The sequence below is a fragment of the Xenia sp. Carnegie-2017 genome, unplaced genomic scaffold (genome assembly GCF_021976095.1).
Source record: "Xenia sp. Carnegie-2017 unplaced genomic scaffold, XeniaSp_v1 HiC_scaffold_1, whole genome shotgun sequence".
Classification (NCBI taxonomy): domain Eukaryota; kingdom Metazoa; phylum Cnidaria; class Anthozoa; order Malacalcyonacea; family Xeniidae; genus Xenia; species Xenia sp. Carnegie-2017.
Window position 1 is genome coordinate 2,129,750 of NW_025813402.1, and position 22,813 is coordinate 2,152,562.

General features: G+C 32.2%; 4 protein-coding genes and 1 long non-coding RNA gene across 5 annotated transcripts; 3 read left to right on the plus strand and 2 right to left on the minus strand.

The window, feature by feature from the left end:
• The first annotated feature begins 349 nt into the window (after nucleotides 1-349).
• Nucleotides 350-4,551, plus strand: LOC124443372 (myeloperoxidase-like). The gene is made up of 6 exons (XM_046993866.1): nucleotides 350-497; nucleotides 620-1,201; nucleotides 1,396-1,852; nucleotides 2,065-2,285; nucleotides 2,517-3,626; nucleotides 4,010-4,551. The coding sequence occupies exons 1-6, from the start codon at nucleotides 383-385 to the stop codon at nucleotides 4,015-4,017; spliced, it is 2,493 nt and encodes an 830-aa protein (XP_046849822.1). The 5' UTR covers nucleotides 350-382; the 3' UTR covers nucleotides 4,018-4,551.
• On the minus strand, nucleotides 4,537-7,756 carry LOC124444853 (peroxidasin homolog). The gene is made up of 4 exons (XM_046995559.1): nucleotides 7,747-7,756; nucleotides 7,052-7,508; nucleotides 6,748-6,962; nucleotides 4,537-5,702 (listed from the first exon to the last, which is right to left on the minus strand). The coding sequence occupies exons 1-4, from the start codon at nucleotides 7,754-7,756 to the stop codon at nucleotides 4,537-4,539; spliced, it is 1,848 nt and encodes a 615-aa protein (XP_046851515.1).
• Nucleotides 7,757-10,336: 2,580 nt separating this feature from the next.
• On the plus strand, nucleotides 10,337-18,454 carry LOC124434974 (STE20/SPS1-related proline-alanine-rich protein kinase-like). Its single transcript, XM_046984939.1, has 17 exons — nucleotides 10,337-10,422; nucleotides 10,492-10,604; nucleotides 11,534-11,642; nucleotides 12,028-12,169; nucleotides 12,232-12,287; nucleotides 12,577-12,686; nucleotides 13,636-13,737; nucleotides 13,807-13,943; nucleotides 14,388-14,436; nucleotides 14,510-14,575; nucleotides 14,652-14,750; nucleotides 14,845-14,896; nucleotides 15,702-15,834; nucleotides 16,824-16,876; nucleotides 17,118-17,186; nucleotides 17,263-17,336; nucleotides 17,910-18,454. Exons 1-17 carry the CDS (start codon nucleotides 10,356-10,358, stop codon nucleotides 17,982-17,984), a joined length of 1,506 nt encoding a protein of 501 aa, XP_046840895.1. The 5' UTR covers nucleotides 10,337-10,355; the 3' UTR covers nucleotides 17,985-18,454.
• On the plus strand, nucleotides 18,435-21,250 carry LOC124434982 (G-protein-signaling modulator 1-like). Its single transcript, XM_046984949.1, has 3 exons — nucleotides 18,435-19,041; nucleotides 19,812-19,902; nucleotides 20,804-21,250. Exons 1-3 carry the CDS (start codon nucleotides 18,435-18,437, stop codon nucleotides 20,913-20,915), a joined length of 810 nt encoding a protein of 269 aa, XP_046840905.1. The 3' UTR covers nucleotides 20,916-21,250.
• Nucleotides 20,723-22,598, minus strand: LOC124434994. Its single transcript, XR_006944958.1, has 2 exons — nucleotides 22,231-22,598; nucleotides 20,723-20,851 (listed from the first exon to the last, which is right to left on the minus strand). It is a non-coding gene; the product is annotated as an uncharacterized LOC124434994 (long non-coding RNA).
• Nucleotides 22,599-22,813: the final 215 nt, after the last annotated feature.

Genomic DNA, 22,813 nt, shown 5'->3' on the forward strand with positions numbered 1-22,813 from the left:
GAAACAAACGTGACCACAATGTAATTTTTAGTGCGTGGGTGCATGAATTATTAGCTATCATTATGATTAATTCCTGCTCAGTAGAAGAGATAAAATGTCAAAAGTTTGATGTTAATGGTATATCATTTTGCTTATTTTTAAGCAAATTAGTCATTTATCTGAAATAACGCACAGAAATCTGAAATCATCTATATTTCGTGTATGACGCAAAGTTATGCTCTATTGTCATAATTCAATGGGGTTTTTTTGTTGCTCTCTAGAAACAATCATTGAATGTCGACAGTTATATAAATCTCGACATGAGACTTTTTAATTGCTCTTGTTCAGATTCCAAGCATTTTTTTACAAAATGGTAATATATTTAAACTCCTGGATGTAATTCATGAATCAAAGCACACCTTACTGTCTTGGAGAGAAGAAGGCAATCAAAATGGTTTGGAATGCGAAAGTCTTCTTTGGCCTTGTCTGTTTTTTCGGCTATCTCTTATTTTTCACTCGTAAGTAACTATGTCTATACAATACAAATTCCTTATTTACTTCTGTCTACATAAACTTATCAATTCGTTTGATGTTTAATTTCATGATCGAATAACTTTTGTGGTAACTTTATATTGATTAGACGCAGTAAATGATAGCGATGAAGAACTTCGTTCTACACGGAGTTGGAGATATCCTTCCCGATTTAGAAATCGACAGCGTACTCCTTACTTTATCATATCTTCCGGTTTGAGGACAGGTCCCCTGGGTCGCGTTTGCAATCGTCGTAATGATGCGATTTATAGACTTTATAAAAGGAACAAATTCATCAGTATTGATCGTAATACTGGAGTAGTGAATTGGATAGGAACTCGTTTGGTAAAGAAATGTATCCTTATTTCAAGCACCGTCATTCAAGTACCCCGATACGGGAGACGTTCGAGATTTCCTTTTAAGGTAATTATATTGCCGATATACGGAGGTGACAGAGAACTCGCAAAGTATAAAGCAAAAGAATTAAAAAATACCAAGAATACCAAGAAATATCAGCTTAGTGCTACTCCAAAAAGATTACATCGATTTTTACTACGATTAGTAAGAATGTTTTCAAAAACGGGAGTAGAAGAAGCTGAGGCATCCATCAAATTAGAAGAAGCTCTTTATGAGGCTCGAGAGAATGTTGTAAAAAATACTAAGAAGACTTTTAGACGAAAACTTAGAAAAGGTAATTGTTCTAATTTATATAGTTTTTTTTATTCACTTATATTTATTAAAGACAAATCAATATGTTGTATCTAATAATTGCTAATTCTTTCCCAATTATCAGTTAGCGGTATAAACGTTCTACTCTTGTTCTTATACTTCCATAGATAGGAAACAAAAAACAAGTTGATTTATTCTATTCTTTTATTTGTTTAGCCTACCTTAAGGGTGTCTTCCTTCCATATAATGTCTTGTTTTCTAAATTCAAGTTAAAAACGCTTCACCGTAAAGTCGGTTGTACAAATTTAAATGAATTATTACCGAGTAAAAAGCAGTGTATTTCATTTAAATTTCGAACAATTAATGGAACATGCAACAATATTGTGCGTCGAAGATTTGGCTCTGCCTCTAACCCATTCCGAAGACTGGTACCTGTGAAATATCATGACGTCCATGGTATAAATGATCCTATTGGCTTTCCAAATCAACCTTTTGCACCTCAACTCCCTTTAGCATTAGAAGTTGCAGAAAAATTTATCATTGGTCAATTAAGACAACCAATTAAACGGAATTTGATTTCTCATGCTGTGATGCAGTGGGGACAATTTCTTGATCATGATCTTACATTTACAGCTGAAAGTGAAGATGGTGAAAAATGTTTAGAGGAGAAAGGGTCAGTAAAAACGCAAGATTTGATCATTTGTGTAACATTTTTCGTTCATCGTTCAAAAGTGATCTCCATTTTAAATCTTATTGCTTCGTGATAATTAAATTTTTTTGTGGTGAACTGTTTTATAGCGACTTGTCTCACAACAGAATAAATTCTCGATGAATATAAATATTGCTATATCAAGAATCAATACTTAAGCTGTTGCATGCTTTTAGGGGATTTGAGAAAAATGCGACGGCTCCCCCTTGTTTCCCTCTTTTGGATCGAGCAAAAACCAGGTGCATAAATTTCACTCGCTCAAGTTCTGTTTGTCTTGCTAATAAGTTTGGTAGGATAAAAAAACGCGAACAAGTGAACGAGATTACTGCGTTTGTTGATGGTTCACAAGTCTACGGCTCTGATGATGAACTTGCCAAAAGACTAAGAAGTTCTAACGGTAAATACTTTTTAAATGCTTATTTTTATGAAACGCTAGATTTTTTTCATTATTTTATTGAGATCTTCTCTCGATTTATGTTTTGCATGTGTCTTTATTAAAAACGCTATGACAAACGAAGCGAAAATTTCTTGGGAGCTTAGATTAATTGTTCAGGTCTGTTATATAAATTCTGATCAAAAGAGACTTAATAATATGTATATGTTTCTTTTCACACAAATAACAATGTAGGTTTTCTTAATGTTACAATTACCAAAACTCATGGTGATCTTCTTCCACTGGCTACGTCTTCTGAACTTGAGGGACCGTCAAGTTTTTGTATTGGTTTTGGCGGATGTTTTCTTGCTGGCGATGGTCGAGCTAATGAGCAGCTGAACTTATTATCTATTCACACGATATTTGTTCGCGAACACAACAGAATAGTAAAAGAGTTTGGCCATATCAATAAAAAATGGAATGGAGAAAGAAAGTATCAAGAAGCAAGGAAAATTGTTGGAGCAATTTTACAAAAAATTACATATGAAGATTTTCTTCCTCTGATTTTAGGTCCAAACTCGCTTAAACCATACAAATGTTATCAACCTAATGTTAATCCAGGAATCTTTAATTCTTTTGCTACAGCTGCCTTTAGATTTGGTCACAGCCTTATAAGACCTACCTTTGATATACTCAACAAAAACTTTGAGCCAATAGCTGATCCTTTGCCTTTAAGATTAGCATTTTTTAATAACACCTTGATAAAAAAACTAGGAATTGAACCATTTCTGCTCGGACTTCTTGCCAATAGCTCGGAAAAATTTGATCGTAAACTTGCTAATGATCTCTTGGATGAATTATTTCAACGTCCAAACTCTCCTGGATTGAATTTAGCCGCGTTGAACATCCAACGAGGACGGGATCATGGACTTCCTGGATACAACAGCTTTAGAGTCGCTTGTGGCCTTAAAAGTGCTTCAACATTCTATGACACTCGCAAAGAAATTAAGAATTTTAGAACGAGATCAATTTTAAGAAGACTGTACAACAATGATCCAGCGAGAGCAGATTTATGGGTATCGTTGTTGGCGGAAGATCCAGTGAGAGACGGTGTTGTTGGACCAACGGCAAAATGTATCATCAAAAAACAAATGGAAGCTCTTAGAGATGGTGATAGATTCTTTTATCTTAACAAATTTGTTTTTTCTTCAAAACAATTGCGAGAAATTAAAAAGTCTTCGTTATCTCGAGTTTACTGTGACAACCTTAAGACTATCGTTTCCATTCAACGAAACGCTTTCTTGACTACACAACAACGAATAACGTGCGAACGAATTCCTAAACTTAACCTCAACATGTGGAAAGGTTAGTTTTGTATGATAACAATCCTAACAGTAAAAGTAATTTAATACACTTATAAAGTTTTGTTTCTAAAATAAGGTTTTCATGTTTAGTCGGCTATTTTTTGATAAAATTCTCGGTGCTTTCTGAAAAATTGCATTTATCATGGTTGAATGTTGATGATCTGTTTAAATAATGAAGAAACAAGATACGAAATTTTATCAATTTACCTTGCTTGACTTTATAGACAAATTTATTTTTTTTTGTTTAACATGACTTAATATAAACAACATGCTTTAAAAATTTAGAACCTATTTTTTTCATTTTTGGTAAAAGTTTTTTTAATGAAAATGTTTTTGAAATGATCTCTTGTATCATCACTCACAAACTCAAACCATTTTTTATAGATTCCTAACAAAAACTTGCTGGATAATCTTTACACACGGTGAAGGGAATTTTCCTTGAACATATACTTGAGTTAGAATTAGTTTTTGTAATTTGAATATTTAACCATCATAATAAGATAGTTAATTTTTTTGATAAACCGTACTTTTACACTCATATATCCTTATAGCTCACAATAATAATAGTTCTATAGTTTCGTATATTTGTATTTTTGTAAACACAGCACAAAACAACTTAGCTACATATTTAGATATTTCTAAATTATAGCAAGAAAAACTATAAAAAATTTTCATTAATTACATGCATGTAATTGAAATGTTTCTGTTCCTATATCATTGCACAATGAAGCAACATATCTAAACGAAAAAGTCATCCATTTTTTTCTTTGGGTAGCTCTGGCTAGACTGCAGTTTCTGAAAAAGAAAAGATTTTGTCATTGCCATGTAAAATAGTTTAATTTAGTTTTTATTTTGTTGTTCAACGCAGGCATCAGGTAAAAGATTTAAAACATTGTCAGAAATAAACTAACTCATTTTCCATTATACTTATGTTTTGTAAAGATAGATTCACCTTTCCACTGATAAAGATTAATTTTCGGTAAACTTGAGCAGGCCACTCTACGAGCACCATCACTTATAGCACGGAAAACGTTTTTCTGAATGGAAAGTTTTTTTCCTTTTGTTAAATTGTCACACAATAGGCGACTTAAAGAAGCTTTCTTTATTTCTTGAAGCTGAGAAGGCTTAAAAACACCCTGTTTTAAATAGAAGAATCTATCCCCATCTCGAAGACGAATAAACTGTTCTTTTATAAGACACGAAAATGTCGGACCAAGTTGTGATTTTTCCAACGGCGTTTCTGCAACGCCAGCGACGTACAAATCTGTAATTGATGGGTCGTTATTGTAAAGTTTTGCAAGAATTTTTCTGTTTTTTGCTGATATTTCATTACTAGTGTCGTCAAATGTTCTAGCATCTTTTAACTGACAGAATTGTCTGAATACATTGTATCCTGGCAATCCGTGATCTCTTCCTCTCTGTATGTTTAATGCTACTAAATTTAGTCCTGGAATTTCCTTTCGTTCAAATAAATTATCGACAACACCTCTTGCAAACTGACGGTCAACATTTTCTGATCGAAATGCACAAAGACCGAGTAACAAATGATCGATTCCATGGCGTTTTATATAAGTATTATTGAAAAACATTTGACTCAACGGAATTGGGGCTCCAACTTTTTTAAAGTGCTCATCAATAATATCAAACGACGGTCGTATAGTGCTATGACCAAATCTATAAGCAGCTGTAGCAAACGAATTAATGATTCCTGGATTAATCCAAGGTTTATAACCGGTATATTTTGGTAAAGCATTTACACCCAAGAGTTGAGGAAGATATTCTTTATATGTTATCTTTTGAATAATCCCTCCTACAATTTTTCTTGTTTCTTCGTAGACTGTGTCTCCACTCCATCTTGGATTGATTTGTAGTAACTTCTTGGCTATACGGTTATGTTCTCTCACGAACAATGTATGCATGGCTGCCAAAGCCATTTGTTCACTAGATCTAACATCCCCAGCTAAAAAACATCCACCAGTTTGTATACATAAATGGTTTGGAAACATTAATTCTGATGTATCCTCTGGTAGTAAGTCTCCATGAGTAGATTTTTGAACTTTCAACAGACCTCTGTTTGCTGAAATGTAATATTAATTATTGCCGGTTATTGCTTGGGTTGTGGTTCGTATCATTTCTATAGCTAGTTTACTGATTACTTTTTCTATTTTATTTTGTACTTTTTATAATTTTTATTTTTTTTAACATGTGTCAGCCTCATAAACGAATTCTCATATTTTTTACATGGGTGGTGCTAAAAATTTTAGGGGAGAGTGCATGAGCTGATATGGATCGAAGTGACGTTAAACAAAATAATCATCAAGTAGAGTGGTGGATCGCACTCAGCCTTTTCGCTTCTTATTACATTCCACTCGAATAAGAACGAAGTATAAGATTATTCATTCACGATTGTCAATGTACTATTAAATGATAACCGTACAGAATGAATACAAGAGCCATAAAATTGAAGTTTAAATGAATAAAAATAAATTCTATGTTTCATCAACGTTACTGAATTTCCGTAAAATACGTTTGATTTTTATTTCATAAAAAAACAGTATGTCATGGCCCAATTGTCAAAGTCTGTTGGTGTTTTCTGACAAAAATATTTGTAAAAACATAACACAATATGAGGAACATACGTATCACACAAAACTTTCTCTTTCTTTTTTTTGAAACAATTCCCAGAAAAACTCAGTTCAACTGTTCTACTAATTTCTTTTGAAGTTTTTTTTTGGGTTGAACAATTATTTAGGGGAGTGAAATCTGATATTCGGGGGTATGCTATTAATACCCTCCAAAAAATCTGTCCATGGTTAGTCTAGCGTTTTTGAAAGTATTAGACTGTTGTGAGTTTCATGATTACAATCTTGCATTTCTCGGTAATATTCTTCCTTTCTTGGCAACATTGCGATTTACATTATTTTTATTAGCAATCTTCATTCTCTCAGTGTTACTGTTTATGACAATAGTCTTGGCAAGTTAAACTACGGTGTGAATTTTTTGCCATTTTGTGCATTTTTTGGCTTAAGATATTATACTAAACGGTTGTCTTTCTACAAATTAAGTTTATATCTAAATCCTTTAGTGACAGCATGCTATCATATTTTTGTTGCAATACTTACGTGAAAAATCCCTCAGGATTTTGGCCAACTCAGACGTTGATCCGTAAATGTGAGAAGCGTCAATAAATGCAGTGTTGGCATTCATTTGTTCCCTAGTTCCAAGTTTAATTTTATTGCAAACAGCTGAACTTCTTGTAAAGTGGATGCATCTCGAAGATTTGTGTGACTGTATCGTAAAACATGGTGGCTCAAATTGTTTTGTTTCGTCACCACACCTGAGATGATAAAATTAAGATTTTCAACATTAAATACAGTTGGTTTTAGATGACACGAATACAGATACAGATACTGGACAAATTTTTACCTTTTTTTACGACATTTCTCTGCATCTTCGCTCTCTGGAGCTAAAGTAAAATCATGATCTATAAATTGACCCCACTGCATAGTGAAATGAGATTGATTGCTTGTTTTATGTCTCGATGGATAGTCTTGATTTACAACAAAATCATTTGTGACCATTTGTGGGTTAGGTACATCAGGAGCACAAGGCAATCCGGGTAACCCTAGTGGATCTTTAATACCATCAGGGTCATAGTATTTAGCAGGAACAACTCGTGTGAAAGCAGTTGACGATGAGCCATAATAAGGATATTTTATGTTATTACATGTTCCGTCAATTGAACGATATTTAACATCTGTTCTGCAAAATAATGCATTGATATTTCTTCTGGGACATCGAGAAATAGCAATTATTCTTTTCAAAAAAACTGTCGAGAATAAATGCTTTATTGATGCACTAATTTTCACCGTTGGAAAATATTCTAAAGACATTAAAAAAAATGTTTGGGAAATTCAGATTGTATAAACTATAAAAATGAGAATTAAATATTATATACTGAAATAAATATGACTATGGCAATGGAAAAATTAGTAACATTTATGGAGTTAATAATACAAGTCTGAGTCAATTAGCATAAATATTTTTTTAGAGATTAAACAGGTCTTTTTACTACGAACAAATATGGAATCATGCATAATAGGACAAAAAATATAAAATACCTGAAACCATATTTATCAAAAACCTTGAAAAAGCGGTAAAATTGAGCTTACTTTTAAAGTGAGATTGAAGAGACCACAAAAGTTTTGCTATTACATTGTCTACACGAACTTGAGATGAAGAGACTTTTGTAGAGAATGGACTTAACTTTGGTGAGATCCATCTAACAACACGATATAGATTGTAAGGAGAAGCGTTTCCTGACAACTGATTTACATGTGTAAGTCGTTTTCCGATAGAATTTATAACTCGATCACCGTGCTGTGGACGTAGGGCTATTATACGAACCCATGCATAAGCATTGCATTTTTTACAAAAAGAAAATCGACATCCTGCATTGGAAACTGAAGTTGTTGCTGCCACACGGAATGTCGTCATTTGACTCCGACGTGAAGAATAATAAGAAGAGCGAATAATTTCAATTGATCCATCTCTACGATGAATTTTTATAAATGGTTGAATGGAACAGAGCTTATAGGTTATTGGTTTGCCTGAAATGGAGCTCGCTTTAATTTTGCCAATCTTGCCAAATGTTCGACCATTTACAACGATAAACGAATAAACAATTTGCTGAACCTTCAGATCTGAATAAACAATTCAATAAATCATAATAAATAGCTTTTCAGTAAAACTACAATTAACAATATCAAATGAAATAAAAAATATAATTACTAAAAACAATAATATAAAAAATTATCAACACATGCACTGATTATTATTTTGTGATATGACATCGAAATCAAACCGATAGATTTTAATGCGTGCATGTTACTTAGGGTTACAAGTACGTCAAATCTCGTCTCGATAAATTTGCATTAGCGTTAGTCGTTTTTTAGACCACTGTACTATCAAGAACGTAAATTTGTCGTGCATGGGCATGTGTAGTTATAACAACCTTTTGCCGGTTATGGCCTTCCACTGAGTTTTACATTTTAAAAAATCCTGTAAACAGCTTGCTGTTTTTACAATTACATTTGTACGAAAAGACGTTTGTATCCAAAATGCTTCATGAAACTAGAAACATTATTCAGTATGTGTATGAAGTAAGAAAAGTGAGACAGGTCTTTTAAAATAAGTCACAATTACGTACTCAGTTTGAAAATATTACCGATATTACATGCCATCGATGACTTTGTGATAAATTGGCTAGCAATTATGGCGGGGAAAAGAAGTGTAAAGAACTAAACCACTACAACCAGAATGTGAAATATATTTTACTTTTTGATTTCTTACCTTTTTGACATCTTCTGTAGTGAAGAAAATATTTGTAGAACAAAAAATGTCGTGGTAAGTTTTCTTTTTTATATCTTTTGTAAATCAAATCACTGCTGTCAGACAAAGATTGTACACCAACAACAGCAATAATAAATGTTAAACATGTTAACCTCAGTGAGCTGGTCATTTTTTTCAGAAAAAAGTCCCGACAAATGAATTATTTGGCATCATTGGAAAGCTGCTTTATATCATAAGAATTTGTCTTTTTCTCTTTCACTGTAGCTACTCTTATGTCGTATTATACAATATAATCTTTAAAACTAACATGTGCAGCAAAAATTGTCATAGAAAATAATTATATTGATTTTCAAATTAACAAAGTTGACTTTCATGCAGCATTCAATAAAGTCATAGGATATCCGCTTCTTAAAATTTCATATTTCATTCATTTATCGACACATAATTTATGTCAGGATTGTAGACATATATATTACTCTCACACTTTTAAAGAATATTTTTCACTCAATCCCCAAATTGAAAAGATGGATAGTCACTTGTTCGCTAATTGTTTAAATGTTCCGTGGCTTTTTCGCAGAGAAAGGCTTTTTGATAACGGTATAGCAATATTAAAGGAAATATTTTTAATAATTAAAATTTTTCTCGCGAGCAAAAATCCTTGTTAATAATATTTACAATAAACTCTTTAACACCTGCCAAATCAATCATTGTCATCAAGTAAATGTCTTATTTTAGTTCATAGATTATCAGAAGCAATCGTGTTTCAAACATTGAATTTTACTCGAGAAATCCAAAAAAATCACGGATTCAACTTCTTTAGAACTTATATTTATTTACTACGCTCATTTGCGTTATTTTTACGTTTGATTATGGAAGCCAGATTGTTAGTTTCAGACTAAAGTAAAATTAACTTAAGTCGATAAGTATGCCAATATGACAAAACAAATGTCTTTGAACCGTCTTTGCATGTTTCGTTTATTTGTCTAAGGCTGCCACATTTTTGTTGTCAAGGAACGTGACAATAACGTCCCTTCAGAACTTTATCCAGTACTACCTACTAGCATAAATATAGGAGAAATTATGGGGAGGCAAAGAAGTGCTATGGAGGGAGTTTATTTTAGGTAATCAAATTTTGACTTGCAATTTGTCGGATAACCCTTTAGAGATGAGAATGGCTTCACTCAGACATTATTCTAAATCAATGGTTAGTCTTATCAAGTACAATCTTTTCCTTTCACTGCGTTTTCATTTTTAAATAAAACTATTGTTTTGAAAATTTTGAAAAACAATTTTGTTCTTACTAAAACTGGTGATTGAAATTATGGAATGATCAAAATCGACGCTTACATGACGTTTTTGCAACTTTTCACGTTAAAAGATGGCGACCATGAATGGAAAGAGCTGGCCAAATACTTTCAATGATTATGACCTTCAGGAAGTCATTGGTAAATCTCATGATATTTCTGCATTCTTTCTTTCTTCCTTTTATTTTTCCTTAATGTCTTCTTCTCTAGGATACGGAGCAACAGCTGTAGTTCAGGCGGCATTATGTAAACCACGCAATGAAAGAGTTGCTGTAAAAAGAATAGACCTTGAAAAATGTGGAGCAAGTATCGATGAAATGCAGGTAAATATGTAGTCAGACCTTATATGTGTACTTTTATGGCGTAATTTTGTTGCGAAGGTTTAAACAACATCAACTATGGTGTACAATAATTTCCTTTCTTTTCATAATACCAATGGACACCATTAACAGTTACATTTGTGTGTTGGCGAGACTGGAAGGTTGACAAAAGTAGGCATTTATGCGTGAAAATTTCAAATCTTGGGTGCGCAGACTACATGCTTTTCAATGTAGAGTCTTGGTTGTTATAACAGAATGAATAATTGATAGAAAGTTAACCATTTTTTACTACAATGCAAATATTTTTGTTCAGTTGCTGAAAAAAATGAACTAAGTTAATTTTCTAAAGAAATAAATAATAATATTGGTGAAAAATTTGCACTGTATGAATAAAGATCAGGTTGGCTTTACCATTGGTAATAAGCCAGATTAGAAAGTTTGTATACTGCACACTAATGTTCAATTTTACAAAAATTTTTGAATGCCTGACTTTCGTTTTGGTTGGTTTTTGCGTGCTTGAAATGCAAATTTTGCAATGTATTTTTGTTAAAATATCATACTTTCTCATGCATACTCTAATTAGCAAAAAAATAGCACACCCAAGATCTTAGGTGCGCAATACAAACTTTTCAAGCTCGCTACTATGGAATTTCATTTTTGATACAATATTATTTACTAAATATAATTCGTTTTGTTTTTGTTATATAAAAAATACTGACAGTTTTCTTGGTCTATAAGACTTTAGTTTGTGTTAGAAACATGGAATTTTCATCATTTTTTAAATTTCTAATAAAATTCATACATTTTATAAAGATAAAGCAAAGACTTATCTAGTTTGTCTTCAATATAATCTTGTTTGTTCATCATTTATAAGACATTATAAAGATGGAATGTGACTGTTGTAAAGTAATTGAAACATTTGATGTTTTTAGAAAGAAATTGCTGCAATGTCCCAATGCAACCATGAAAATGTTGTAAATTATTATACATCATTTATTGTTAAACAAGAACTTTGGATAGTAATGCGCTTGTTAGATGGAGGTAAATTTAAAATTAAAAAAAGCCTGTTTATTTTAGAAGTAGTATTTTACAGTACATCATTAAGAACATGACCAGTTGAGTTAGCAATAATCAATACATTTCTCATCAAGTTATATATTTTTTAAGGTATAAAGAATTGTGAATAAAAGAAAAATAACTGAAAAAAACAAATTTATTGAAAGTGATTCGTAACACATTGTTTGAAATACAAATTTGCTAAAATTGTATTTTTACCCCAGACTATATACCACTTTTAAGATTCTTACATTTCCAACTGTTTCAGGGCTAGTTCATAAATTTAGTAGTTTTTTTTCTTGTGTAATGAATATTATTAATGACAGGTCAAATGATTGAAGTTTTTAATATAGTTTTGTAAAATATGTAGGTTCTATGTTAGATGTGATCCGATATCAGATCAAGTTAGGCCGTAATCAGGGAGGTGTGTTGGATGAAACAATAATTGCAACAGTTCTTAAGGAGGTTCTTAAAGGATTGGATTACTTTCATAGCAATGGTCTTATTCATAGGTAATAAGACAGACAAACTTAGATAAAAATCAAAATTTTTTAATTAACATTTGTCTCACTAGAGATGTAAAAGCTGGTAATATTTTGCTTGCGACTGACGGAACTGTTCAAGTTGCAGGTAACATTGAGTTTTTAATAACTTCTAGTTTACCATTTATTAAAAAACTCAATAAAGGCTAGTGAGACACATATCCATCTTTATTGTTTTTTTATGTAATATTATAAAATTGTTATTTGCTATGTGTATTACTTGTCTTTCCATAACTATAGATCTAAACTCTAACCCCTTAACTCTACCAAATCACCAAAGACGGGAGGGGGAATTTTGGTGAATAATGATTTGAGTGAAAAATTTACCACACACTTCTTGTGACATCATGTGTAAAACGTTTGTTCATTACCTAAAGATTTTGGCGTCAGTTCCGCGTTATATTCCTATGGTGACCGTAGTCGACCAGAGAAAAGAACCACATTTGTTGGTACTCCATGTTGGATGGCACCTGAAGTCATGGAACAGGTATGGAAATGGAGATTGCTGAATTGGCAGACATTGTTATTGCACTGCAAATATAATTGTACATGTACGTAACTGCGTAAAAGCACTATTGATAATGTGCATTTAATGAAAACGGCAAGTTTATTTTTTAAATAAACGTGTTTCAACATCTCATGATGCCATCTTCAGTATAATAAAGAATATCATCAATATTTATCATATGCATAATACTCTTTATTATACTAAAAATGGCATCATGAGATGTTGAAACGTGTTTATTTTAAAAAAAGTTGTCGTTTTCATTATGTGCGAATTGTACACGTGACCGTTTACTTTATTTTTTTGTTTGTTTCCCAGTTATGGTGCATACTGACTTATAATCTAAGATAAAGTATTTACTGTATATGATAAAGACACTGCAATGAAAACATCTCAAAATATTTCATTGTCCATTCTCCATCTAGCTCGTGTATATAGGAAGTACAAGCTCCTAGTGCGCATGCCCACAGCCATTTTAGTGATGATATGTATTAATTGTATTTTATAATAGTTTGATTTCTCTCATTCACTGTGATTTAATTGTGAAAAGTTGAAAAGGTGAAGAAAGTAAAGGCTAGGCCTGCATGACGTGGTGAAAAAAATACTGAAAGCCAGAAGACTTGTTCATTTTACTACCACCAGCTCTTTATTCAGCTGCGCTTTCGTTTATATGTTCTATTTTATTGTGAGACGAGTTGAGTAGTTTAATGATGATCGTTCTCCATGCTTATACTTAGTATATAATGCGGAGTTTATCGTACAATCCTACTGAAAACTGCTCAAAAACAACGTGAAACTCAGCGATATAGTTGCTACCAATTTTTTTCATTAAATGGCGTGATTCAGTCTATCGTATTTCTTCCTTTTTTCTTAATTTTCCCAAGAACAATAAGCAAAAATAAAAATTAGATATACATTCTTACATTACAAGGTGAATGCCTACAACAACAAAGCAGATATATGGAGTTTTGGTATTACTGCCATCGAATTAGCAACCGGAACTGCACCATATGCCAAATTTCCCGCCATGAAGGTACTGGATGAATTTAATGTTTTAGTGACGGCATTACCTGCATTTCATGAATAAAATTTTATCCTCAAGGTTTTAATGTTAACTTTGCAAAATGATCCACCTACACTTGAAACAATATCTGAAAACAAAAATGATGACTATAAAAAATATTCTCGACAATTTCGTCGTATGATTAGTTTGTGTCTTAATAAAGATCCTCAGCAAAGGTAGGTATCCTTCCTTATAACTATTTACTTCATATGTGCATGTTTCCGTCGACTGCTGTGATGTTTATATTGTATCGTAAGCATGTTAATCTCTGTACTTTGTAAGTTTGCAAAGTTTGGTTGAGGCTCAGTTGTACAACCTAAACAAGAAGTGAAAAGTTTTTCCTGAAAGTAATAACCGGTGTTTTGATTAAAAGTTGTGTTCATCAAAAAACTTATTTACTGTGCAATGTTTGCTTGTTGCAAGTAAATATGATTCTTCTGATTATTTCCGTGGCATTCAACGAACCGGGTTGAATGTTATTTTTAAGCAGTACGTTTTGCAGATTGTTGTTTCATTCTATATTATTGAATCAGCATTACAAAAGATGATGTTAGCTTTATATGATTTAATGAACTGTATTTGTGTCATCGCTTGTGAAACATAGTTCAGTCTATTTGTAGACCTGACGCTTCTGAACTATTGAAAAATGCTTTTTTTAAACGAGCGAAGGTAAAAAATGTAGAAATTTTTATTTTTTTTATGTTTATATCAGCGATAGACAAGAGTGTTTTGTGATTTTTAGGGTAAAGCTTTTCTAAAGGAAACACTTTTACCACTTGCTCCTCCGCTTGGTGAAAGATCGCAGAAGGTACTGCATTTAAACGTCTCTTTTAACGTATGTTTGATTTTATTTTTTTAAAGAATAAAAGTATTTTCATGTTAAGGTTAAACGCGTTCCAGGCTCTAGTGGTCGTCTTCATAAAAATTCCGATGGCTTATGGGAATGGTCTGACGATGAGAGCTATGGTGGGCCTGGTAACGAGGTTATTTTGACAATTCTTAGCAACATTTACTCCGAAATTGTCATTAGAAAGTTTTTGAATTGCCATTGTCATCTTTAACTGTTTTTTCTTCCAGAATGAAAATAAAATTGATGCACCAAATGATAATAAAGGAGAGCAAACTCCAGGTTAGTTGTCGTCTTAGAAAGTTAAAACAGTATAATATTAGTATCAGTCATAAGATGATTACCGCTAAGGTTGTCGTAACGTCAGTCAACATCAACACCAACAGTCCTTCTCAGGACTATACTAACGTGGATCTACATCTACAAGCAGCAATAATCTGTGGATACAATATTTTAGAGGAAAACACTTCCTCTCTCTTTAAAAAATACAAATTTAATGCTTTGACGCTTTGGCAATTCAGTTATTGTGAAAACTTCAACGTTTAGAGAGTTTTGTTTTTTGTCATTTAAAGAATTTTAATTCTTTGATTCTTTCTTTCTGTCGTTAAACTTTATTTCTTTAGCTAAACATTTTCTTATCTCTTTTAATTTATTTAACGTATCAAAATCAACATATAAAACAGTTGAAGAAAGATTTTCTAGTTGTCTACGTGATAATATCGGAGGTAGAAAACATTTCTAGAACGGGTACTTTAAATGTTGTCATCTGTCTGGCGAGCACAGAGTTGTTTTTCCCAGAAGTCATTAGTTTACAGAAAGCAAATTCTAGTTCGCAACACATTAAATCAAAAATAAACTGAGAAACTTGATTGAAAAATTTTTCAGCAATCTTGATTGCCTGTTCTTTAAAAGCTTCATTTTCAGCGAATAAAAAAAGAATGAGTAAAAATGGCTTATGTACTTGGCTTTTCTTAAATTTCTTTAATTTATTTTCTTATTCAATCAAGTGAACATGCTGAAGGGAACTCTTTTTCAAATGTGAATTTAGTTTATAAGACAGATTCAGGTCTATATTGTTTTTACGTAGTTACTTCGATGACGAGTGATCAAAGCGATCAAGTTACTACACCAGCTACACAAGCCTGTGTTGTTTCTAAACCATCCAATGAAGAAACGAGTTCCTCTGATAAACCAGTCCTCAATCTCACTTTACGCTTGAGGTATTATTTTGTAGTATATGTATATCAGTGCCAGAGAAATGATTAAATCGACTTTACGAACATTTGGAATATATTTGATAGGTAGAAAATTTCATCTTCATGGTTTTTTGGGTCTAGAAAGAGAAGATGCTTTATTTATAAAGCATAATTATCATATAATAATATAAAGTTTTTGCGGGATATATCATCGGAGTGTTTAAAAATTTTCTTGTTTATTTGCTCTAACCACGTCGTCAAAGTATACACCTATGCCACCTCATGACTTTAGTCACTTACAGTTTTAGCCCAAATATCCTTTCATGAAAATACGATTTTCGTCTTATCAAATAAATTTTAAAGGGTTGTTAAAATCGATTTAATTTTCAAAACAAGTTATCTCCATTACCCAAATGAAGGCACTTGCAAATGTAAACAGTACTTACTAATGCTACAGAATAAAATATTTGCAGCATTTACGCAGTAGCTTGTATTTATAAGTAGGCATAGAGTAATTTTACTTGAAACATTTGTTCTATAAAGTGGAAAGACAAAACAAAAATTTAATTGTTTTAGTAAAATCATACTAGTAAAAAATTCATAAAGAAAATGATAGTTATAGTTTTACTTAATTTTTTATGCATTTGTTGGTGTTGTTTATATTACCTAAAAAGCGAACGACTCTCGCATGTTTCTTGTTATTTTACTTGAATTTTTGTTTATTTTGCCTTTTAATATCGTAACGTTGTATTTAGTATAGTAACTTTAGTCTTTTCTAAAATTGTTTTCGGTCCGAAACAATAAAGTTTATCGTTTGTCCATTGAAAAATAGTTAGCGTGTAGCGTAGTCAATCAAATTTAAGCATTTGCAATAGTTTACTAGTACGATTCTATTAATAATTAATAATATATTTTATCAATATAGAGACGAATAAAAGCAGTATAAACTTTATTCTTTTCTGAATTGTTTTCTAAAAACTTATCAGTTGTTTAATTTCTGTTTGCTTTTATAGAAATGCTAAAAATGAGCTGAACGATATTAGATTTGATTTTAAACACGGTGAAGGTAAGTTGATACAGAGATTTCTTCTGTTTGTCAGATATTTTTCCTTATTTTGTAACAAGAAAGATATTTATACAGTATACGTTCACTTGGTATTTTTTAGTCACTATTTTGTTGGTAGCTATGCTTGACAAGTTTTTATTCCATAGTTATTTGCATACTTGCTTAACTTTTCTAAATTAGTCTTTTTCTTAAAAAATAGTAGATGAAAAACATGTTTTCCCTATTTTATTTTTTTTAATAGACACACCGCAGGGCGTTGCTCAGGAACTTGTCAGTGCGGGACTTATTAATGGTGTTGATATGATATTAGGTATCTTAAATTGACAATTAAAACATTCATTATCTCTTGAGGTTTGTCGCATTTATTTTTTCGTGTATTTGTTTAGTGGCAGCAAATCTAGAAAAAGCTCTTGAGAATCCAGCTCTCTACCACCATCCGGAGTTTATGGTCTTTCAACTGGTTTGTTGACAGACTATCATTAATCTTAGTTGTTTTTTTGTTTTCATCGTTCAAAGAAGTTATACTCGTGTACCATGGCTTATATGTTTATCAACATTTTTGCTTTTTTATCGCCAGTGATGTGAGCTGTTAATTACACATGACTTTAATGACTTTAATGAAAAACAATAGGTACTCTCAATAGGTACTCCACATTTGGTTTCATGCATACATTTGCAAGTCAGGGAAGGGCGAATGGTCCCAGACTGGGAAATTTATGCATGAAACCAAATGTTTTTTGGTTTATTCAAAGATACAGACTTCAATAGCTAGTTGACGTCTCACATCACTCGCGATAAAAAAGCAAACATGTTGATAAACGTACAAACTTTTAACATTGACTGATAGAACCATACTAGTACTCGCTCTCTATTTCTGTGATGCGATAGTTGATTTAGGCTTTACCCTCTTAACTATAACCTCGTGGAAATCTCGAGCTCGTAATCTTATTGTTGAATGTATGAAAGTAGCAGTTCACATTAAAACATAACATTTATCAGCAACCATCAATTTTCTAATATCTCTGCATTTTAGAAAACATCCATTCCAGTTGGGATTATGAAAGATGAAAAATCATTAATTGGTTTTGCGCAATTGACGATAAATTAAATACTCGTTTTTTCAATGAATGAGACAAATTGTCTGATTTTAAAAGTACAGTGATCTTTGCTTCCCAAATAACAATCTATAGTTGTGTTGATAAATATCGTTTGATACACATATGGTTTGTCATTTCACTCTCAATCTAAAATATTTAAAGCCATTTGTGTAAACAGCTCACCATGAAATTTATCGATGAGAATTACTGAACATTTTCATACTAATGGTTAAAAACATTCGTAAAATTTATATGTTTCTCAACTCAGCTCTTTTTTTGAATTAGTTTCGTGTACTGCCGCCAGCTACTTTTTCGTAAAATTTTAGTCTAGAAACAGACGGTCCAAGTACAAAAAAACTGACTGTGATTGAAAATTTATGTCTACTTTATGTAAGTAAGAATATTTATGTTATTCTACATGTAATCACCTGTAAACCAGTATTTAAATTTCAAGAATCAGTATGTGTTATGTTGTGATGAAGAACAACGATCCAAATCAATTTCGCTTTGTGGAAGAAAGTAATGAGGACATTAGATTGTTAATGAAAGATATAAAGAAGAGATACAAGATTAGTTTAGACAAAAAAAATAAAGAACAAGAAGGAGAAGCTTTGAGTTATATTGCTTTATTGTACTATAAATTGGGTGAATATGATAAAGCATTGGATTATAATCAACAACATTTATCTCTGTCTGAAACAACCAATAACTTACGTGGCAAACGACGTTCACATTGTAACATTGGCTGCATTTATAAAGTAATGGGAGATTTGCCAATGGCTTTATTTCATTTGAAGAAAGCTTACAATATTAGTAAAGAACAAGACGCAAAGAAAGCTCTAGCAAGAATATGTAATAATATCGCCAATATATACGCTATGTTGATGGACCTGGATAAATGCATTGAATATCAAAATGAACGCCTCAGTTTGTCCACGACTTTAGAAGATTTTCATGGTCAGAGTAAAGCTTGTGTTAATCTCGCTGAAATTCATTTGGTAAACAAAGATTTTGATCAGAGCCTTTACTGTTATGAAAAATTGTTGGAAGTACTTCGCGCTAAATTACGTAAGTTGTTAAACAAATCCATAATTTGTTGCCCACAGTTCAATCGTTCAGTGATCAATAATCGACACACAGTTTATACTGTTGACCAGGCATTAAAATAAGTAAGTTGTTTACACACTTTGTGTCCTTGTAAATGAGAAATGTGTTTTTGTTAGTAGATTTAAGAGTCCTTTAGAAAAGAACTAAGATACATTCTATACTGAACACCAATTTGCTGCGATTTTGTCATTCTATTTTCGAAAAAAAAGCCATTTTCCAATAAAAAATATAAAAATCAGCTCAATTTGATCGTTCACATGGAATGTATAAAAGCAGAAAAATTAGGATAAAATACTTCAAATGAGCTGAAAGTGGTGTGACAAATGGTAAACAATAAGAAATATAATCGAAACAAGTAAAAAGAAATCTAAGATAAAATTGTGTCGCTGTGAAAAGTTCTTGTTTTAATGCCTACTGTTCACGTTAATGCATGAAATATGCTTGTATTGTGTTCATTCAGTAAATTATTTTTGTACTTTCAAGCGACTGATCTTGCCATTTGCCCAAATTGAGCAAATATGTCAGCAACCTATTGCCGTAAAAAGTTTTTTACAAATATTTCGTAAATATTATATATGTACTCATTATTTTTTTTGTTTTTGCTGGACAAACTTATGCTTATTCTGAAAAAATACGCTGTTCGAAGTATGGCTTAGAGAAAGCTGAAAGTATTGAATAAATAATATCAATGACGTATAGTCTTTAAGAAAAAGTAACAATCTATCCTATAGGAATACAAAATAAACTAGCGGATGATTTGTCAGATGAGGATGATGATGGATATATTGATTGGGATTATATTGCCATGGCCCGTACACTAATGTAAGTTGATGAAAATGATACGGTGACCTAAAAAATGACTGTTGTTAACTTGTTATATCACTTATGTTATATTAAAACATTTGAAGCACTGTTTACTAATATGTAGATTATATATATTCACTAGAACGTAGTTTAAGCGATTACGGACAACAACACTACATATCCCATGCATGAAAATATTTTGCTTTCTATTTTTTACTGTCCACCGGCTTTTTGTACATTTCGGTTATCGTGTAATAAAGTAAACTAAAGTTTTTATAGATTCTTTCATCTTTCAAAGATTCAAAGTCAAAAAAATACAATAATAGTTTTCAAATCAAAGATAAGGCACGTTCATAAGGCAACCTGGTAATGAAAGTTAAGTTACTCGTACTTATTGAAATGGTGTTTGCACTGGAGGCTTTTTTATAACTATCCATTTCAGCGAAACTTTATCTCAATATGATCACTACTTTACTCTATACATTAAGCTCCGTTAGTGACCATTGAATTAACTAATAATTATGGGAAAATTTTGTCTGGATCTCATTCTTGTGACATTTGAGAAAGAATTTAATTGTATTACATTGTTTTATAATATGGCAAGCGTCACTTCCGACAAAATGGCGCGCTTTGATTGGCTCAGAAACATTTTTGCCGGTCCATTATTTTCCATTTTCCCGTTATCGACCACGGTCCAAAACGCGTAATTTTACCGTCAAGTGTAAACAAACTTTGTAAAGCAAACAGCAAAACGCAAGAAAAACGAAAGAAAAAACCATTTACGAATGTGAGTCGAAGGAAAAACACATGGAAAACAGTCAACTTCCAGACGATACAATTTGAAACGATTTAACTTTTACTGACGAATAATAAATTTTGTATTCAAATCTTCAGTCTAAATAAGTCTTCTCTCTGTTAGTGCTGATGATGAGGATGGCAAAGAGCATGACGGTAAGATCACAAATACCTGCAACAACAAAGGTAAAACTTTCAAAACTCCTTTTAAGATGATAAGAAAAGGGAAAAAATGAAAGATAAGAAAAGGGTTGGACGTTTACAGGCCATAACTTCTTTATTCAAGTCAGAAAACCATACAAATATAGTTCGTTTCCATCAAAATTTCACTTCAAATATTTGGTATTTTTATCATACGATATTGAAACTCGTGTCATCCAGCAAATATAGCAAGCCAATTGTGATAATATGAACTTATTCTTTTGAGAAAAGTAAGATACTCTTTAAAATAGTGGGTATTTAGAAAATACACGAAAATGTAACGTTAAATTATTTACATTGTACGCTAACAAACCAATACACAAAATGGTAAAATACAAATATATAAGTAAAATAAAATAGACAAATATACGAAATATTTTGTCAACTATATATATAAATAAGCCAACTGCTGAACGACGGTAAAGAAGTTCCGGTTGGGGCGTAGCTTGCCTGCATATGTTTGGTCCCGTTTTCATAGAATTATCATTATTTAGTTCTTTAGGAACGCTGAAAATATTCAATAACAGGAGCAGATTTGTGGGATAGCAATATAATTTAACTTGCAAACTTGCCAGACGAGCAAGGGCGTGGAGTCGGTAGTCCCGCTAAAGTTGTCAAAAGGCCGGGTTTTAGGGCTGGAAAATGACAGAAATTTGGAAAAGCATAATGATGGAAGTCAATAAACTGGACCAATTGATCAAATCGCAAAACTTGCATGTGAATCAGTGATAGTGTGAGGGATGGTAGCGTTCGAAGACTAGAGCAGGCTTTGGCGTGCCTTTCCCCTCATATGAATCTGATTGTGAGTGATTATTTGATAAAACATAAGATGAATGCTGATGTTTATTTATAAAATAATTGCTGTGACATCCTCGTGTTATTCAAAATAAAAAATTTCAAGAGCGCGTCCTAGAAGATCGAGCTAGAAGATAGCAAACATGTGCCATTAATCACGCGAGAGTAGATTCTGTACGACATTAGCGTACTGGTGTCTTGTGTCCAGTTCAGTTGTCTTTCCTGCCCTCCCCCTCCCGCTGCCACTGAGATTAATATAAGTTTCAACTACATCTGCCTCGTTAAAATAGATAAAAAGGAAGCAGGGGGGTTAAGGCTTCCCATTTTTCCTAGGTGGGAGCAGTGCCCCCCATTTCCGTTCAAATACCAAAATTACAAAGAAATGGAATGTTTATTAATTGTCTGCGTTGTTTATAAGACATATGTATGTACAATGCAGTTTATAGTACTCTAAACAATTGTGCAGGAACTTTTGAAATTCTTTTATCTCATTAGTTAATTACATGCACTATTGGGCAACGGGCGTTGCTAAAATTCAAAATGGCGTTTACTTACCAACATCGTACTCATAATTTCTAAAATTTGCCCCTCAGAGACGTAGTGAGCGCGTAAGATGATATGGGTTTTTGTACCAAAACTGCCACAAAATTCCCGTCGTGTACACATCGAAGGCTGATGAATTTGGGCTAACCTACCAACACAACACCAGGTTTATACAGCTCAAGTGATCTCAAAATATTTTTAATATCGCAGCATTTCTTTGCATTAAAGGATTCCTTCGAAAAATAAACATAATTTGCAAGATAGCATTGGTTATTGATAAGCGATTATTGAAAATTGATTGCGAAAAAAATGCGAGCCATTGTTCGAGGTCCAAATGCCAAGTACAACTTTTAATCGATGTCCTAATTCAGTTGCGCAAACTTTCACCCCAGCTGAAACTGGCTTTTTCAGTTTCCGTTGCCCACACTCAGAGATAAAGGCTATTACCCCATAAATGGAAAAGCCTTTCTACATCAAGTTCGAGGTCAGTGGTCCTCTCGAATGGTTTTGAACATTCATTTTTGGACTGGTTGATTAAATGTAAATTGTTTCTAACTCGGTTTCTAATATTTAAAAGAGAACTAATGGTTTGATC

What these genes read in the sequence shown, in the direction of transcription:
- LOC124443372 (XM_046993866.1), top strand. Translation starts at nt 383, where the DNA reads ATGAATCAAAGCACACCTTACTGTCTTGGAGAGAAGAAGGCAATCAAA. An exon ending in AAATGTTTAGAGGAGAAAGG is followed by an intron (nt 1,853 to 2,064) that starts GTCAGTAAAAAC and finishes GCATGCTTTTAG; the next exon opens with GGGATTTGAGAAAAATGCGA. An exon ending in AAGACTAAGAAGTTCTAACG is followed by an intron (nt 2,286 to 2,516) that starts GTAAATACTTTT and finishes ATAACAATGTAG; the next exon opens with GTTTTCTTAATGTTACAATT.
- LOC124444853 (XM_046995559.1), bottom strand. An exon ending in GAGAAATGTCGTAAAAAAAG is followed by an intron (nt 6,963 to 7,051) that starts GTAAAAATTTGT and finishes TTATCATCTCAG; the next exon opens with GTGTGGTGACGAAACAAAAC. An exon ending in AATCCTGAGGGATTTTTCAC is followed by an intron (nt 5,703 to 6,747) that starts GTAAGTATTGCA and finishes ATTACATTTCAG; the next exon opens with CAAACAGAGGTCTGTTGAAA.
- LOC124434974 (XM_046984939.1), top strand. Translation starts at nt 10,356, where the DNA reads ATGGCGACCATGAATGGAAAGAGCTGGCCAAATACTTTCAATGATTAT. An exon ending in CGGAACTGTTCAAGTTGCAG is followed by an intron (nt 12,288 to 12,576) that starts GTAACATTGAGT and finishes CATTACCTAAAG; the next exon opens with ATTTTGGCGTCAGTTCCGCG. An exon ending in TAAAGGAGAGCAAACTCCAG is followed by an intron (nt 14,897 to 15,701) that starts GTTAGTTGTCGT and finishes GTTTTTACGTAG; the next exon opens with TTACTTCGATGACGAGTGAT.
- LOC124434982 (XM_046984949.1), top strand. Translation starts at nt 18,435, where the DNA reads ATGTGTTATGTTGTGATGAAGAACAACGATCCAAATCAATTTCGCTTT. An exon ending in AGTACTTCGCGCTAAATTAC is followed by an intron (nt 19,042 to 19,811) that starts GTAAGTTGTTAA and finishes TCTATCCTATAG; the next exon opens with GAATACAAAATAAACTAGCG. An exon ending in GCCATGGCCCGTACACTAAT is followed by an intron (nt 19,903 to 20,803) that starts GTAAGTTGATGA and finishes TCTCTCTGTTAG; the next exon opens with TGCTGATGATGAGGATGGCA.